At 42.5% G+C, this 15,632-nt stretch overlaps 2 protein-coding genes across 2 annotated transcripts; both read left to right on the forward strand.

The window, feature by feature from the left end:
- The first annotated feature begins 1,164 nt into the window (after positions 1 to 1,164).
- LOC125298759 (protein yippee-like 5) lies at positions 1,165 to 4,473 on the forward strand. The gene is made up of 3 exons (XM_048249604.1): positions 1,165 to 1,398; positions 2,506 to 2,679; positions 3,443 to 4,473. The coding sequence occupies exons 2-3, from the start codon at positions 2,539 to 2,541 to the stop codon at positions 3,665 to 3,667; spliced, it is 366 nt and encodes a 121-aa protein (XP_048105561.1). The 5' UTR covers positions 1,165 to 1,398; positions 2,506 to 2,538; the 3' UTR covers positions 3,668 to 4,473.
- A 4,454-nt stretch (positions 4,474 to 8,927) lies between these two features.
- On the forward strand, positions 8,928 to 14,152 carry LOC125298843 (G-protein coupled receptor family C group 6 member A-like). Its single transcript, XM_048249712.1, is given in 7 exon segments — positions 8,928 to 9,127; positions 10,197 to 10,425; positions 10,428 to 10,499; positions 10,940 to 11,695; positions 11,955 to 12,170; positions 12,519 to 12,582; positions 12,969 to 14,152. Coding segments are annotated over 7 exon segments (2,721 nt in total).
- The last annotated feature ends 1,480 nt before the right edge of the window (positions 14,153 to 15,632 follow it).

Consider the following 15,632-nt stretch of genomic DNA (forward strand, 5'->3'; position numbering starts at 1 on the left):
CCTCTCCTCTTTTGGTTGCCATGTTTGTTTGTGGCGGCCTCTCTCTATGGCCAATGTGTGGTCACTGAGTCTGTACCTAGTGACTGATTTTCGGATCTGGGGGTCTTTTATGATGCATAAATATTCAGCCATTTTATAATCTCTTTATAGTGATTGGTACACTTGCATTTTACTTTGAGTTTTAATTGAATTTTCCCAATAATGTATGTACTTTTCTTTTTGTTGTGTCATGATTTTCTTGGGGTGTATTACATTGGTGTTAGAATTTAAATTCAAGACTAAATGGCTGAGGGCACTCTTTGCAATATTTTGCTCTTGACACCAAAGGGCTTGGTACTTCTAGGATTTTGGGTCACTAGACTTCAGATGGTTATAAAATGTAACTGCTCTTTTTTGAATTTTTATTATTAATGGGAATTGACCTAATTCGGCTCTTGCTCCATTATTTGGTGTTGATCTGTGTAATTTTAGTATGCTTTTACAAATTTGTGTATGAAGTGATAACAGTCCTAACTGTTGTATTACTCAATAGTGTTTTGACTAAAGCATATCTGATCCAACTGTGCAATTACACTCGATCACACATGATAAGATATATCTTAGTGTATTTGTTTTCGTAAACATCTTTGCTGTTAAGGAAACCTCTGGTCAACATGTAGCCTAATGTTGAAGAGAGAGTTGCTGAAAATATTTGACCATTTTGCTATATAAAACATGCAACAGGTCTGGGCCTATGGAGCAGGAAAATGTTTTATAATAGAATGGGGAGGTTTAAAAGGATTCCCCCCCAACAAAATTTGTATCTTCAAACGGAACATTTTAGAGCATCTTGAACTAGGCTAAGGTAAGCTGACCTGAAAGGTTATGGATAGCCTAAATTGACATATAGGCGGCCTATCAGAACAAAGATGTCTGAACAAAGATGCTTGACATTCTAAAGTGTATTTAAAAAGCGTGTCGTTTTTCCATAACTTGTTTTACTTGTAATATATGGGAAATGTCTTAGGCCTACTGTAGGCATCTAAGCCAGACACTAAACCGCGCTCTCTAGCGTTTGCAGAGGTGCAAGAAAAACACCAGCACGCGGCACGCAAGTATGCAGCGAGATGCTCCTCAAGCGCGACGAGGACGTGGGGGCGGAGTCATCGTACCGGATGTTGACATCGGCTGTAGGACAGCTGTACTGGCTGTCTGTACAACAAAGCAACACGACAACATCGAACTGCCTCAGGGAAAGGAGCTCGTCTAGCCACGACATTCTCTCTAGGCAAATGACAACAGATCCATCGTCTTAAACGACGACAAAATCAACTCCAACACGAGCCACTCAAATTGTAAAGCTATTTTGCAGTTAACAGAGTGCGAAGTCGAGAATCAGACAAAGTCGCGAACAAAAAGGTGAGCCTGTGCTGCACGCACATTGTTGCTGCTGGTGTTGTCAACATTTCCGTGCCGTGCCAACTTCGCAATAACATATTTTGATAGATAACAGTGCGATTCATTATCAAAACGAATCCAACAGACTAACATTGGGTGGCGCATAGTGTGTGGGCTATCTTACAATGGCTTCTCAGACACAATTAGTCTCGTGTTTTGTTTCCCAGACGCAGTTTGCATTCACTTGTAAATCGCTTTATTTAAAACAGCTGCTGTTGCACCAAACTACTACTGCTCTACTCCATCCATCGTAAGGGTTTGTAGCCGTTTTATTTACTAGCCTACTGTGCAATAATGGGACAAAACACGAAAAACAACGCTTCAAAGGCAGTTGCATCGGGATTGCGTAAACCCTGGCTATCAAAACATTCGTGGATTTGCTATAATTTGTTATTTTGGCAATCTGGCAGCAGTGCTCAAAGTAATCTCAACAAATACATAAATTATTATCTAGGTTATGTCTGCTTATACATTCTTATTTCTCTTCTCTAAACTGCGTTTTCCTCTTCTTTCCGACGGATGCGCTCCACCTTCGTCTTACCCCACAGCGCAACAGCAGAGCCATCGCCTCCTGTTATGTTTTACCTTGAAGGTAGCCTGTATCAGGCCAGCCGTTTCTGTCTGGCTGCCACTGCAGTCTGCGGGCTGGCAGACTGCTGCACTGATTGGCTCACATGAAGATCACTGTTCAGTCCTTAAGATCAAGTCCACAATTTTAACTCCGTGACCTGGGTCAAGCACCAGGAAGCTCGCTCAGTAAATATAACATTTTTTTCATGACAGTGGCATGACAACCGTATCATCTCATTATCATCCGGGTTGTTGATAAAACATATGCCAGGGTGACGGGCATAAATCATCATCATCAGGGTTGTTGATAAAACATACATGATGTCAGAGGCAATTGGCAGATCTGTTACTTTGAGGTTAATTTTCAAAGCAGAGGAGACCAAAGTTACAAAACTAATCTGTGAAAAGATAGTACAAGGTAACATTTGTGTCCTTGTCACTGCATTGTCTTTCTTTCGGTCTCTCTCTTACATCCCATAATTCTCTCCGGCAAAACAGCCTTCCCATCGCATAGGCCAGTACCAGAGCACCATGGGTCGAATTTTTCTGGATCACATCGGTGGGACACGCCTCTTTTCATGTGCCAACTGTGACACCATCCTGACCAACCGCTCCGAGCTCATCTCTACGCGGTTTACTGGGGCTACAGGTCGAGCTTTCCTATTTAACAAGGTTGGTTCTTGCTCTCTTTCTCTCTCTCTCTCTCTGACACACACACTCACACACACATTTGATTACATCTATTTACACAGAAGATGTATTGCAGATCCAAACCTTTGGGGAAACATGTTGCAAGTTTGGACAGATATGATCAAATACAGAATGCTCTGCCTCATTTCTACATTATTAATCCAACAGCTACGGTTATGGGTAGATATGACATCTTTGTCTTTGTACACTGCACCTATTATGGCAGAAAACCTTGCTAGTCTCACACACACACACTAAAAAACTCTCACCGAGGTAACTTGTGCCATGGACCTGACCCTTGTTTTCAACTAGATCCCTTTCACCCACAAATGATCACATTAGTCTCATTCATTCTCTAACTGCCTGATCAGTCTGAATGTAAAACCAGGGAAACGTTGCGCAACAACAGCTTATCCTCAGAGTATTTGGCTTCATTGTTCTGCAACATCGCCGTTGTCATTTTTTGATCCCAGCCCATGCACATTATGCACAAGTCTATAGCTGCTTTCAGGCATAGGTGTAAGTCGGCAGATATCAAGTGGTTGGGCTGTATATCTGAACACTATAACTGGACGTTTGGAACTCCGAACTTAGCCAGCTGTTACACTACTCCCCTCCTAGTATTTCTGATGGCCATTATGTAAATGAGCTCGTGTATGAACGAAGCAAAGAACATGCATGCACATGTTGCGTTTGTATGTGTGGTATGTCATAGAGGTGTATGGTTGTGCCTGTGCTTGTTCAGGTTGTGAACCTGCAATACAGCGAGGTGCAGGACCGGGTGATGTTGACCGGGCGACACATGGTGCGAGACGTCAGCTGCAAGAACTGCAACAGCAAGCTGGGCTGGATCTACGAGTTCGCCACTGAGGACAGCCAGCGCTACAAGGAGGGCCGCGTGATCCTGGAGCGGGCGCTGGTGCGGGAGAGCGAGGGCTTCGAGGAGCACGTGCCCTCAGACAACTCCTGAGGCCAGCGCCTGCCCCCTTTGCCCTTATCCTTATCTGACCTCCTCTCAGCCATCTTCAGTTTGCCATTCAGATGCCCTTGCCACACACACACACACACACATCTACACACACACACACACACACACACACTCTCTCTGTGAAGACCAGTCTCCTTCAGTGCCATCCTGCAGTGTGTGCGCTTTCTATTTCTGTGTGTCTAGAGATGCAGTGACTTTGGCTTGAGACCAGCAGTCCCTTAGGCGACCCTTCCTGATGTCTTGGAGTCTTATCAAAGAGGACTTCGTTCCTAGTGCTCTCCGTAGAATGCATCCGATCACAAGCCTCAAAAGGACCAGGCAGTACAGGTAGGTTAGAGATCTGCCACAGTATTGGGGCCACAGTGCTGGCCAAGGACCCTCAATAGTGTGCTGTAGCCTATATATAGGCATCAGACAGGGGAGATTCCATTCTAGCTGCCTTGTGCCTGTCGGCTCTGTTTGGCTGTCCTAGTGTCCATATGCTCTCCGTGGGACTTGCATGTGGAGGAAATATGTATGGAATCATCAGTATCCTTCGTGGACTACATCACCCATGACCATCCAGAGCTCACATCATTAAATGGATCTCAGATCTTCTTTCAAGCCCTTTCTTTCTTTCTTTCTTTCTTTCTTTCTTTCTATTGTTCACTCTTCCTAAAAGTGATTAGTGATTCAAAATGCTGTTAGAAATATATGTTATACCTCTAAAATAATTTAATTAGTCCAATTGTTTTATTGTAAAGCACCTTGTGTTAATGTTTTCATTATTAAAGTGTGTTCTTGCTGGATGTCGTAGTATTGTCTAGTGTCATTTTCTCAACAGACAGTTTGATCAATGAACAATGTGCTTTTGATACAAAGTGACTCAGGGCAGTCTGGCTTCCTGAAAATGTTTGAATGGTTTAATAAACTGTAAACCCATTGTTTTTATTTGAGATGAATGTAGTGTAGTGAATACATTACCCTCCAGAATATTTGGCACTTTTGGTAAATCTGACTAAAAACGGGTATAAAAAATGATCTTTTGGCAATTTATTGTTTTCTCACAATGACAACAAAGAGGACAAATCCACCCTTGAAGGTAAGCAGGTAAGAAAATCTCATAAAGAAATAAATAATTTTAACAAAAACACGTTGCTCATAATCATTGGCAACCCAAGTAAGTATTTTTCTATCTAATTTCAACTTCTTTAATTAATCAGAGTGTTAACTTTCAGAAATAGTTCATGACTTTTTTTCACAAAGGTATGAAAAGAAAGTGACACAGAGGCTAAATCCCCTAGTCAATAAAGTGTGTTGACATTTGTACATAAGGGAACGGCTATACAAACTAGGTACTTTGTTGAAAATGCCTATATTTACAGTTAAAATAATGATTAAAAGGTTCTAATCAATTGGAAATGTGATAAACATTCTTGGACAAGAGTCATGGTTATCTTGCCTCCACGCTCAGTATGGAGGATGGTATGATAGGCAAAAATGCCATGGGGTCACCAAGTCCCCCCAAAAATCTTCAAAAGTGACCTCACTGCTAATAGATTATTTATAGGACATGCCAGGTAAAAAGCCTGTCTAGTCATTTACTTACAAATGTAAATGGCAGGAGTTACTAAATGGTACAGGTACTCTGTCTGGAAGTGTGGTCTATTGTCAGATGAAATGAAAATTGCGCTCTTTGGCAAGAGACACTTTAGGTGTGTAGGTGTACATAGAAGAATGAAGAGAATTGTGGTGGAGGGGCTGTGCTATTGTGGGGCTGTTTGTATTCCCAAAGGCCTTTGGAACCTAATTAAGGTGCATGGTATCATGATCCCCAAGAAAAACCTGAACATTTTCAAAGGAAATCTGTCAATCTCTGCCAAGACACTTAAAGTGAATCATGATTGAATCATTAATCAGGTCAATGAGCAATGTTTTTTTGTTAAAAATATGTATTTCTTTCTGAGACTTTCCTTTTTCTCAAAATAAATTAGCTTCCCTTCAAGGTTGGATTTTTCTCATTATTTGTATTGTAAAATTACAATTACCAACAAATCATTTTTTATATCTGTTTTTAGTCCACTTTAGCAAAGGTGCTAATAATTATGGAGGGTACTGTAAACTGTAAAAGCAGTGCACTGGACACATATTCTGGAGGCACAACTGCCTGCCATATAAAGCATATTAGTATTTTTTTATTAGTATTTATTTTTCAAGCTCCCAGAACTTTATGAAACGCCGGAAGATTGGCATTGATGAGTTCTGTACAAATGCGGCTCTCAACCATGCATACAAGTAGACATTCCAGTGAAACTGGTGGCGTGAGAGCAGAAGAAATTCCACCTGTTCTATATATGTAAGTGTTGTGTATACAGTAATAGAATACTCATGAACTTGTCAAACAGGAAAACAAAATTTGTGTCAAGGAAGTATATCAAAGATTGTGTGTGTGTGTGTGTCTGTCCACTTTAGCAAAGGTGCTAATAATTATGGAGGGTACTGTAAACTGTAAAAGCAGTGCAGTGGACACATATTCTGGAGGCAAAACTGCCTGCCATATAAAGCATATTAGTATTTTTTTTATTAGTATTTATTTTTCTTTGAACTTGGTAGTTCAAAGCTCAAGGCTAAGCACCCAGAACTTTATGAAACGCCGGAAGATTGGCATTGATGAGTTCTGTACAAATGGGGCTCTCAACCATGCATACAAGTAGACATTCCTGTGAAACTGGTGGCGTGAGAGCAGAAGAAAATCCACCTGTTCTATATAAGTGTTGTGTATACAGTAATAGAATACTCATGAACTTGTCAAACAGGAAAACAAAATTTGTGTCAAGGAAGTACTGTATATCAGATTGTGTGTGTGTGTGTGTGTGTGTCTGTCTATGAATGCCGTCAAAACCCCCTACCTCACACCTTGCGTTATCACTGGACACAATGGACAGCTAAGAGAGAGATGAATGTTCCATTTATTTTTATTAACAGCAGATGCGTCCTTTCTGAGACATCGACACTTAATTTAGGAGTCAGAACATCAGAAAGTCAGTTTTAGCTAGCTCAATGCTAAATTGTAAACCAATAATATAATTGATCTGAGTTTTCTTTTGATGGGTGCTTCTTTTTTTCTGTCCAAAGACCATGCAGACCATGTCTAAACATTTGCAGTATTTGCAAATATGGAAATGAAGAGTTTAGATGCAACAGCCTCTAAACGCCACCTCCATCAATAATGAGATAACGATAGTGAGTGAATGCTCTCCACACATAGTATCCGTTAATAAAATAATTTAGCTTCAAAACCAGCTAAATATGATTCTCTTCTGGTCTGAAATATTGATTTGTAGGCAAAAACCTTTAGGAGCATGATAAAAAAATATCTCTCTCATATACTATTTAAAAGAAAAGCGGTAAGACGGATTTAGAGGGTTTTGCATCTGAAGTCTTCAAATGTATTGCCTGCTTGACCCCTCAACCTCATATGGAAAGATAGACACACTGGACCAAAGAGCACTGAAGAACCTTTCAACAACACATATCACAACATATGCATGCATTTGCCCTCTCTGGGGTTGGGTATTGCCTGCAACCTCACAATACAATATAGAGGCCATAGGGGTGTAGGCCTACACGAAAATCACGGTTTAGAGTGTACCTTGATTTTGAACGATTCGAAAGACCACAATTTGGTTAATTTTCAGTATGGTACGCCTGTACTGCAGGCCTAAAAATAACTGACAATATTGCTGATGCGCAAGGGGAATATAATTTTGAAAAGCTGTCAAATGTTTTTGATGTTAATTGACTAAGCTGACATATGGCCTGCCATTTAATATGTTTGTGCGGGAACTTGAATTTGAAACATGGTTCACAAGCAGCCTGAGCCTACTGTTGATTATTGTTGAAAACTGCATTCAGTACATTCGGTAGACATCGGTATTGAACCTAACATCCTGTACCTAAACCCTTCAGTATGAATATGTGTAGGCCACTCTATAATATGTATTACAACAGGGGGTTTGTAGCCACACCTCTTCATACAGTACCTTACCCTCAACACAGGGGCTGTGCTCTTTGCCCCATACTGTATCCCCTATATAACATACTTACAGTATGACTGTATGGCTGCACGTGAGTCCAATGCCATTGTTAAATTGGCTGATGACAAAGCAGTTGTTGACCTCATTTCTGACGACAGTGAGCAGGCTTATCAGAATGAGGTATAGACTAACACACTGGTGCCAGGGCAACAACTTCCTCCTAAATGTTACTATATAACTGCACACCTGAAGCGGACCAAACACTAAATAATTGGTGAAGAAGTCACATCAGCGTCTTCATCAACAGCAACTGCTAATGGACTTTTACAGATCGACTAAAGAAAGTGTTCTTACAGGTAGTATGGAAACAGCACACAGCAAGACTGTAAAGCCCTAAAGAAAGTGGTGTCAGCAGAACACAACTAGGAGTAGGCTACACTATACCCAAATTCAGGCCATTGATACCAGGAAGACCACCAGAAAATCACCAGAGACCCCAGTCATCCCAACAATAGCCTCTTCTTTGTGTTACAGTCTGAGAAACGTTACCTGCGCCTGAAAGTCAGTAGGCCTACTGAGAGACTGAGAAAAAGCTTCTATCCACTCCACATTTTGATGATGACAAAATCATAATTGCACTTAGTCATGTTCATCAGTTTGCATCACATAAGCATTCTAACTGACATTCATACATATCATTGCAGTAACATTTGTCTTGTCTTCTTTTTATTTCCTTTATTTATTTGATATCTATCTTAATATACACACTGCACAGTCATTTAAGTCAGATGACTAAGCATTTCACTACATATTTTACTTTAAATGAATGTGACAAATAAATAACTTGAACTTCAAGTAGGCTATTTCTACTGTAACCTAATCTTTGGCCATTCCAGATCTTGTGTTGTGCTACTACTGCCCAATAGCCTACATGCCATTTTTTTTTAACATTTCAACAAAAGGTTTCGATATTTCTAAAAATAGCCAACTGCAAACCACAGAGATGAGCCATAGCCTACAGTATTTCCTGGAATTCATTGATTTGGGTTTAGCGATAGGATAAGAGACAGAAGTTGCCTTTGAGAGATGTTTTGTCATGAGGGATGAGTAACTTAGGCACATGTCAACATTATCCATGACGTGGGTGTGTTAGCAAAGTGAAGGAAGGAGACGACTGTGGAGGCTACAGATCAGTGGCAGATAGTGATGTGCAAAGACAAGACGAGATGGCCACCCATACTGGACTGTGTTACCTGTGCTTGGTGGTCGTAGCGAGTTGGGGTAGTCTTCACTGTTCGAGCTACACTAGGCCACTCAAGGCCACGAAGGATGGCGACATTATCATCGGCGGAATCTTCCCTGTGCATGAGAGCGTCAACTTCCAAGACGATTACGATGGAAGGCCATCCGGCCGAAATTGTACGAGGTGAGAGTAGGCCTATAGGCTATGAAAAAAAGCTCTCTGTGAAAGCGTTTTGAAACAGTTGGAAATCACACGTTTCATTGAGACTTTAATACGTATGTGATACCACAATCCTCAACCTTAATGGCATTTTAAATAGAATACAGATGTTCTGGTGTTTTTCACTTATTATTACTGTGTCGCTCACTGGTAGCATCATCAGTTAACATTTTTTTTTATCACTCATCAATGCACTACATTGAATTGGCCTAGCCTATCGGGTCTATCTATTCTAGGCTGTAGCCTATATGCTATTTGTATGGAGCTAAATTTGTCTCAATAATATTTGTATATTCGCAGAGGGGGATCCACAAATATTTCTTGATTTGCATGTGTGTTTTGATATCTACAAATAAAAAAATCATATTTGTAACTCGTATATTGATTTTTACAAATATAGATGTGTAGCCTATTTGTAAATAAAATGCCATTTGTAAAACCGAAAATTTCATTTGTGAAATGTGATTCTGCATTTGTGGATCACACGCATTCTTCGCTTTCCAAAGTTCTTCTGAGACGTTCTTCACATGAAAGTCACACAAATCCACACGTAAATAGGCCTACTTTAATTCACCGGCACACAGAAATCGCAATCCAGTAGATGGCGACACCCACAAATATTTCTTGACTTGCATTCGTGTTTTGACATCCACAAATAAAAAAAATCATATTTGTAACTTGTAAATTAGTTTTCACAGTTGTAGATGTGTATTTGTAAATGAAATGGCATTTGTAAAACTGAAAATTGCCTTTGTTGCCAGTAATTAAGAATATAAAACCAGTCATATCATATGACATCTATGGGTATGTGGGTCTCAGGTGTTCTGCCCCAAGGCTGGGTGCAGAATTCATATTGGTGTGGCAGGTTTCAAACTGAATTTTCCCCTTCTTTGTTATTGACCCAATCAAAATCAGTAATTACTGGCAAGTTGTCAGAGGGCATCACCTAAGCAAAAGAGGAAAACATGAACTACTGGTATTACCTCTCTGTAATGCCTCTATGGTATGTTTGAACTTGTGTGTGTTCATGCAGGTACAGTGTGGCTCGCTTGCTTCAGGTTCTGATGCTGGTTGAAGCAGTGGAGGCCGTCAACCACTCGCCTCTGCTAGGTAACCTGACACTGGGCTATCACATAGTGGACTCCTGCTCAGACGTGTCGACTGCAGTGGTTGTTATGCAGAGGTTACTGGATGTTTGCCCCTGGGTGTCCTGGAGCAGACCTGGCAGGAACAACAGCAGGCCTGTGCAAGATCTGTCAGCGTCGTGGTTGGCGGATACCACTCAGAGATCTCCATCGCTGTGGCTAGACAGCTGTCCATCAATCAAATCCCGCAGGTAACACAAGCAAGAGGGCCAGAGAAAGTGGACAAATCTATACACATTGTCCAATCAGGACATTTCACCAACTATGAGAAGTTGTGCTGACCGCTTTTTCAGTTTTTAAAAAAATCTGCCATCGTTTTTGTTCCAAAAAGCAGCCGGAAGCATCTTTTTTTTTATCTGCTTGTGATTGGTCAGCTGTCATAAAATAGCGTAATGTAGGGTGTTTTACCACTAGAATTTGAACATTTTCAATTTTAGAAACTCTGAGCTGCAGAAAAAGACACCCACACGCGTTTTGAAAGAAGTCGAGGACTTTTTTGAAAACACGGTCTACTCCATAGGATTATAATGTTAAATGGACGCCGGCAGCTGCAAAAATTCCCTCTAGTCTGTATGTACCCTTATGTGAAAGAAAATCTCAAGTAAATTGATGTTTGATTTTATGTTTACAGATCAGTTATGGTTCCACTACAGGGATTCTGAGTGACAAATCTCGTTTCCCAGCCTTCATGCGGACAGTACCAGAGGACAACTATCAGGCTCAGGCCATCGTTGACATCTTGGTGGCCTGGAATTGGACCTGGGTGGGAGTGGTGACAACAGACGGGGACTATGGTCGCTACGCCGCCCAACGCTTCCAAGAGCACGCAAAGGAAAAAGGCATCTGCGTTGCTTTTTATGAGGTGCTCTCAGACATTCTAGACGACACAAGTCGCGAAAGGGTGATAAACAGAACCGTCCAAAACATCGAAAGGGACCCCAATATCGGAGTCATTGTGTCCTTTGCCAAACCAGATCACATGAAGTACCTCATGAGCATGCTCTCACTGAACGCCACTGGACGCATCTGGGTTGCCAGTGACAACTGGGCTACATCTAGCCGTGTGGTCGAGAACCGAACACTCAGTGAGATTGGGACTGTCATCGGGGTCACCCTAAAAACTGCCAATATGTCACACTTTCAGAGGTACGTGGACGGCCTGGATCCTGACCCGGCTGCTCACCAGAACAACACCATACTGCAGCAGTACCTGTGGTCGGAGGGCAAGGACATGACCCAGCCAGAGCTGGGAGCAGCGCTGAAGAAGAAGATCTACCCATACGCCGTGTTCAGCGTGGGGCTGGCGGTCAGAGCCATAGCCAGGGCCGTGGCTAACCTCTGTGCAAACAGAGACTGCAGAGGGGGCAACAACTTTAAGCCGTGGGAGGTAAGTGCGGTGTGGGCCGTGGGGTGGTAGTAGTGGGAGCCGTGGGAGGTAAGTGCGGTGTGAGCTGTGGGGTGGTAGTAGTGGTTAAGGAGCTGGGCTAGCATATAGTAGCCTAGTCAGAAAAGTTGTGGGTTCAATTCCTGGGTTCGAACCCGGGATTTCATGGACACTTGAACCTGGAGGATACTACAGCATTCGCCATTGCTCCTGCCATACACCCTTCCTTTTTGCTTTTCAAACTTCTCTGTTTTGTTTGCAGCTGAAGAATGCTTTGCGGAATTCCAATTTTACGTTGGGGCCCGACGATCCTTATCTGTACAAATTTGATCAGCACGGTGATCTCAACACTGGCTATGATGTCATCCTCTGGAAGCAGAATGGAGAGAATATAGACATGACCGAGGTCGTGGCCAAGTACAATATCAGTCCTCGGGGTCTCTCCTTTGTGAATGAAGCAAAGATCTCCAACCTTGTGGTAATTCAGCTCCCACTGGGCACTTTCCTCTCCATCTGCAAACAACCATCTGTAGTCAAAAATAGCCTTTTTACTATACCCATTTTGCCACTATGGCTGAGTGGCACTGTGCCCAGTGAAGGTAGGTGGGCACGTGCCCACACACATTTCTTATGTATAATATCTTTATATATAATCCTTCCAATAGTCTTTGAATATAATAATTTTTGATAATTCTGTCTTTTTTCCTGGGGATGGACTTCTTCGCCCATGTCACCTAAAAAATATTTTAAAATAATTTGTGAATGGATTAGCAAAGGTGGTCTGCAACTGAGTCTTAATGCTGTTTCAGGGTAATGTGACCTCCAGATGTTCCCCAAGCTGTGGTCCAGGAAAAAGGAAAGTTACAGACCACAAGCCAGTTTGCTGCTTCGTATGTGAAGCTTGCTCAAACAACACTTTCAGCAATGCTACAGGTAAGCACATGGAAATCTAAACAAACCAACAAAGCAAACTCCGAGAAGCCCCCCTTTTTTCACATAGATCTCTGGTTCTTGAGGTCACCGAGTACTGTCGGTACGAAATTAAACGGAAAGGTGCTACCTAGCTCTACAGTTTAGAGTTACTACAGCTAACAGTTAGAGCAGCCAGGCTCAGCTTTGCTGGGTTACCAACGTTCTGTGACTACAGGAAGAGACTGGAAATGTTTCTAGGCGAAACACTGTTACATCACAATTACTTGAATTAAGATAGCCTATGTAAACCACCAACTGGTTTTTTCATTGTACCTCTTCCATACTCTATTTGTCTTTTCTGCAGATTCAAAGGACTGTATGACATGTGAAGCTCACCAATGGTCTGAAGAGGGCAGCAGCAGGTGTCTGGACAAAAAGATTGTGTTTTTTGGTTGGAAAGACAACTTTGCAATCGTCTTGTTGTCGTTTGCTGCGCTGGGCGTGCTCCTGACCCTGGTGGTGCTGGTGCTGTTTCTGGCCCAGTGGTCCACGCCCGTTGTGAGGGCATCTGTCGGGCCCATCTCCCTCCTGCTCCTCATCTCTCTGCTTGGCACCTTCGTCAGCGCCGTGCTCTTCGTGGGCAGGCCCAACAACCCCCAGTGCCAGGCACGCCAGGTGCTCTTTGGCCTCAGCTTCACCCTGTGCATCTCCTGCATCCTGGTTAAGTCCTTGAATATCCTCCTGGCCTTTCAGATTGACCCCTCAAAAAGGTTTATTCTGGACAAACTCTTCCAGCCCTACCTAATCATTGCGGCCTGTGTTGCTATCCAGGTGGGGATCTGTACAGCCTGGCTTGTTACAGAAGCTCCCTGTGCCGAACAGAAAGACCTCGGACGAAACCAGATTATACTGCAGTGTAACGAGGGCAACATGCTTTTCTTCGGACTCATGCTGGGATACATCGGCCTTCTGTCCCTGATTGGGTTTGTGATAGCCTTTATGGGCCGGGGGTTGCCTGACGGCTACAACGAGGCCAAGTTCATCACCTTCAGCATGGTCATCTACCTCATCTGTTGGGTGGTGTTCGGGCCCGTCTATGCCCATTCGCACGCGGACTTGTACCTCCCGGCCGTGGAGATGATCGTAATCCTCTTCACGGCCTACGGCATCCTCTGCACTCTCTTTTTACCAAAGTGTTACATCATCTTGTTCAGGAAAGAGTGCAACACCAAGGAGGCCTTTCGCCAGAACGTACGTGACTACACCCAAAGGCCGTCCCTGGAGCCACCCAGTATCTTGCTGACGGACGATCCCAGCTGTAATGGGCAGTCTTATCGGCCCCTGCAGGGGTCTAGCTCCCAAGCATCTCTGGTGCCCAGAGAGGAGGTGCCTGATGGACGTGTCTCACCGCTATCAGCCGTTTCTAGTGCCCACCTGACTCCCAAATCACCAGCACCAGGAGCACAACACACCTTCCTAACGGGGGACAGGACCACACTGGTAAACAAGCGCAAGAAGTCTCTTGTGAGGTGTGCTACTGTACATTGAAGCTTTTACTTCTGCATCCTCTAAGTGGTCTTTATGTAACGTGAATGATGAATGCCAGCCTATAGAGGCGGCACAAATATACGCACATATACGGATCTAATTATTGGTTGACAAAAACCTCAGAAGTGTTCATACAATGTGTATGCTTATGCTTTTATGTGTATTAAGTGTATAAGTAAGTATAAGTATATATACTCATTTGATCCCGTGAGGGAAATTTGGTCTCTGCATTTATCCCAATCCTTGAATTAGTGAAACCCACTCAGCACACACTAATCCCAGCGCAATGAGCTGCCTGCAACAACAGCGGCACTCGGGGAGCAGTGAGGGGTTTGGTGCCTTGCTCAAGGGCACTTCAGCCATGCCTACTGGTCGGGGGTTTGAACCGACAACCCTCCAGTTACAAGCACTAACCAGTAGGCCACGGCTGCCCCACTGTGGTACTGTGGTTTTCAAAAATGCAAGAATGTATTTATAGAAATTATGAAATACATGTATAGGAAAAGATTAATAGAAATATTTTTGGTATTTCATTTATGAATCAAAATTTGCTATTGTATGTAATCCATAGTTGATAGTTTCTCCCTCTAGTGGCTAATAGCATATATAGCGTATACATGAATTCACTTACAGTATCCTTGAGCCAGAGGGGTTGGTTGGGACCATCTGAAAGGAATAAGTGATTTTGGCAAAGAATATCAGTTAGGAAGTAGGTGATAGCATTGCATTGGTGGTAGTTTTTTTGGTGTTATCACTCTGTTTATGTCTATTATATGCCTATGCAGGGATATATTACAGGTGAATAGGCTAAACATTTCAACTAACATATATCCCCGCAAAACTTTTTATACTAAGTCAATATGTTTTTGTATTGCAAGTTTTCTGAAATGTTATTTATTAATATGTAAATGATCTGTTATCTACTAATAATAATTTTCATTTCACTTAACACTGGATAAAGTCAGGTTCAATATTCTTTTTGTTTTTCATTTTGGTGACATATTAGAGATATTTTTTTTCCTGAAATTCATGTGTGAAATGCTGTATTTTTCAGAATGTCATACATTTGCTGAAAGCCCAATGTTTTGTGTGATCCAGAACGCTTATTTACTTTCCATGAATTATATATGGAAGACCTCCAGCATATGGGGGCAGCAGCCAGACCAATGGATACCTTGTCTTAGCTGAATTACTGAAGCTAAGGAGGTGTGGGCCTGGTTAGTACTTGGATGGGAGACCTCCTTGGAAAACTAGGTTGCTGCTGGAAGTGGTGTTGGTGGGTGGCCAGTAGGAGGCACTCTTCCCTCTGGCCAAAAAAAAAAAAAAAAAAAAGATCAATCCCAGTGCCGTGACGGGGACACTGCACTGTAGGAGATGCCGTCCTTCGGATGAGACATTAAACCGAGGTCCTGACTCACTGTGGTCATTAAAGATCCCATGGCACTTATCGCAAAGAGTAGGGGGGTTCCCTGGTTCCCTG

Source organism: Alosa alosa, chromosome 8 (genome assembly GCF_017589495.1).
Source record: "Alosa alosa isolate M-15738 ecotype Scorff River chromosome 8, AALO_Geno_1.1, whole genome shotgun sequence".
Taxonomy (NCBI): domain Eukaryota; kingdom Metazoa; phylum Chordata; class Actinopteri; order Clupeiformes; family Clupeidae; genus Alosa; species Alosa alosa.

Bases quoted from the DNA above. Each gene is read 5' to 3' on its own strand.
- LOC125298759 (XM_048249604.1), top strand. From the start codon at position 2,539: ATGGGTCGAATTTTTCTGGATCACATCGGTGGGACACGCCTCTTTTCA. The intron at 2,680-3,442 runs GTTGGTTCTTGC...GTGCTTGTTCAG, and splicing joins GAGCTTTCCTATTTAACAAG to GTTGTGAACCTGCAATACAG.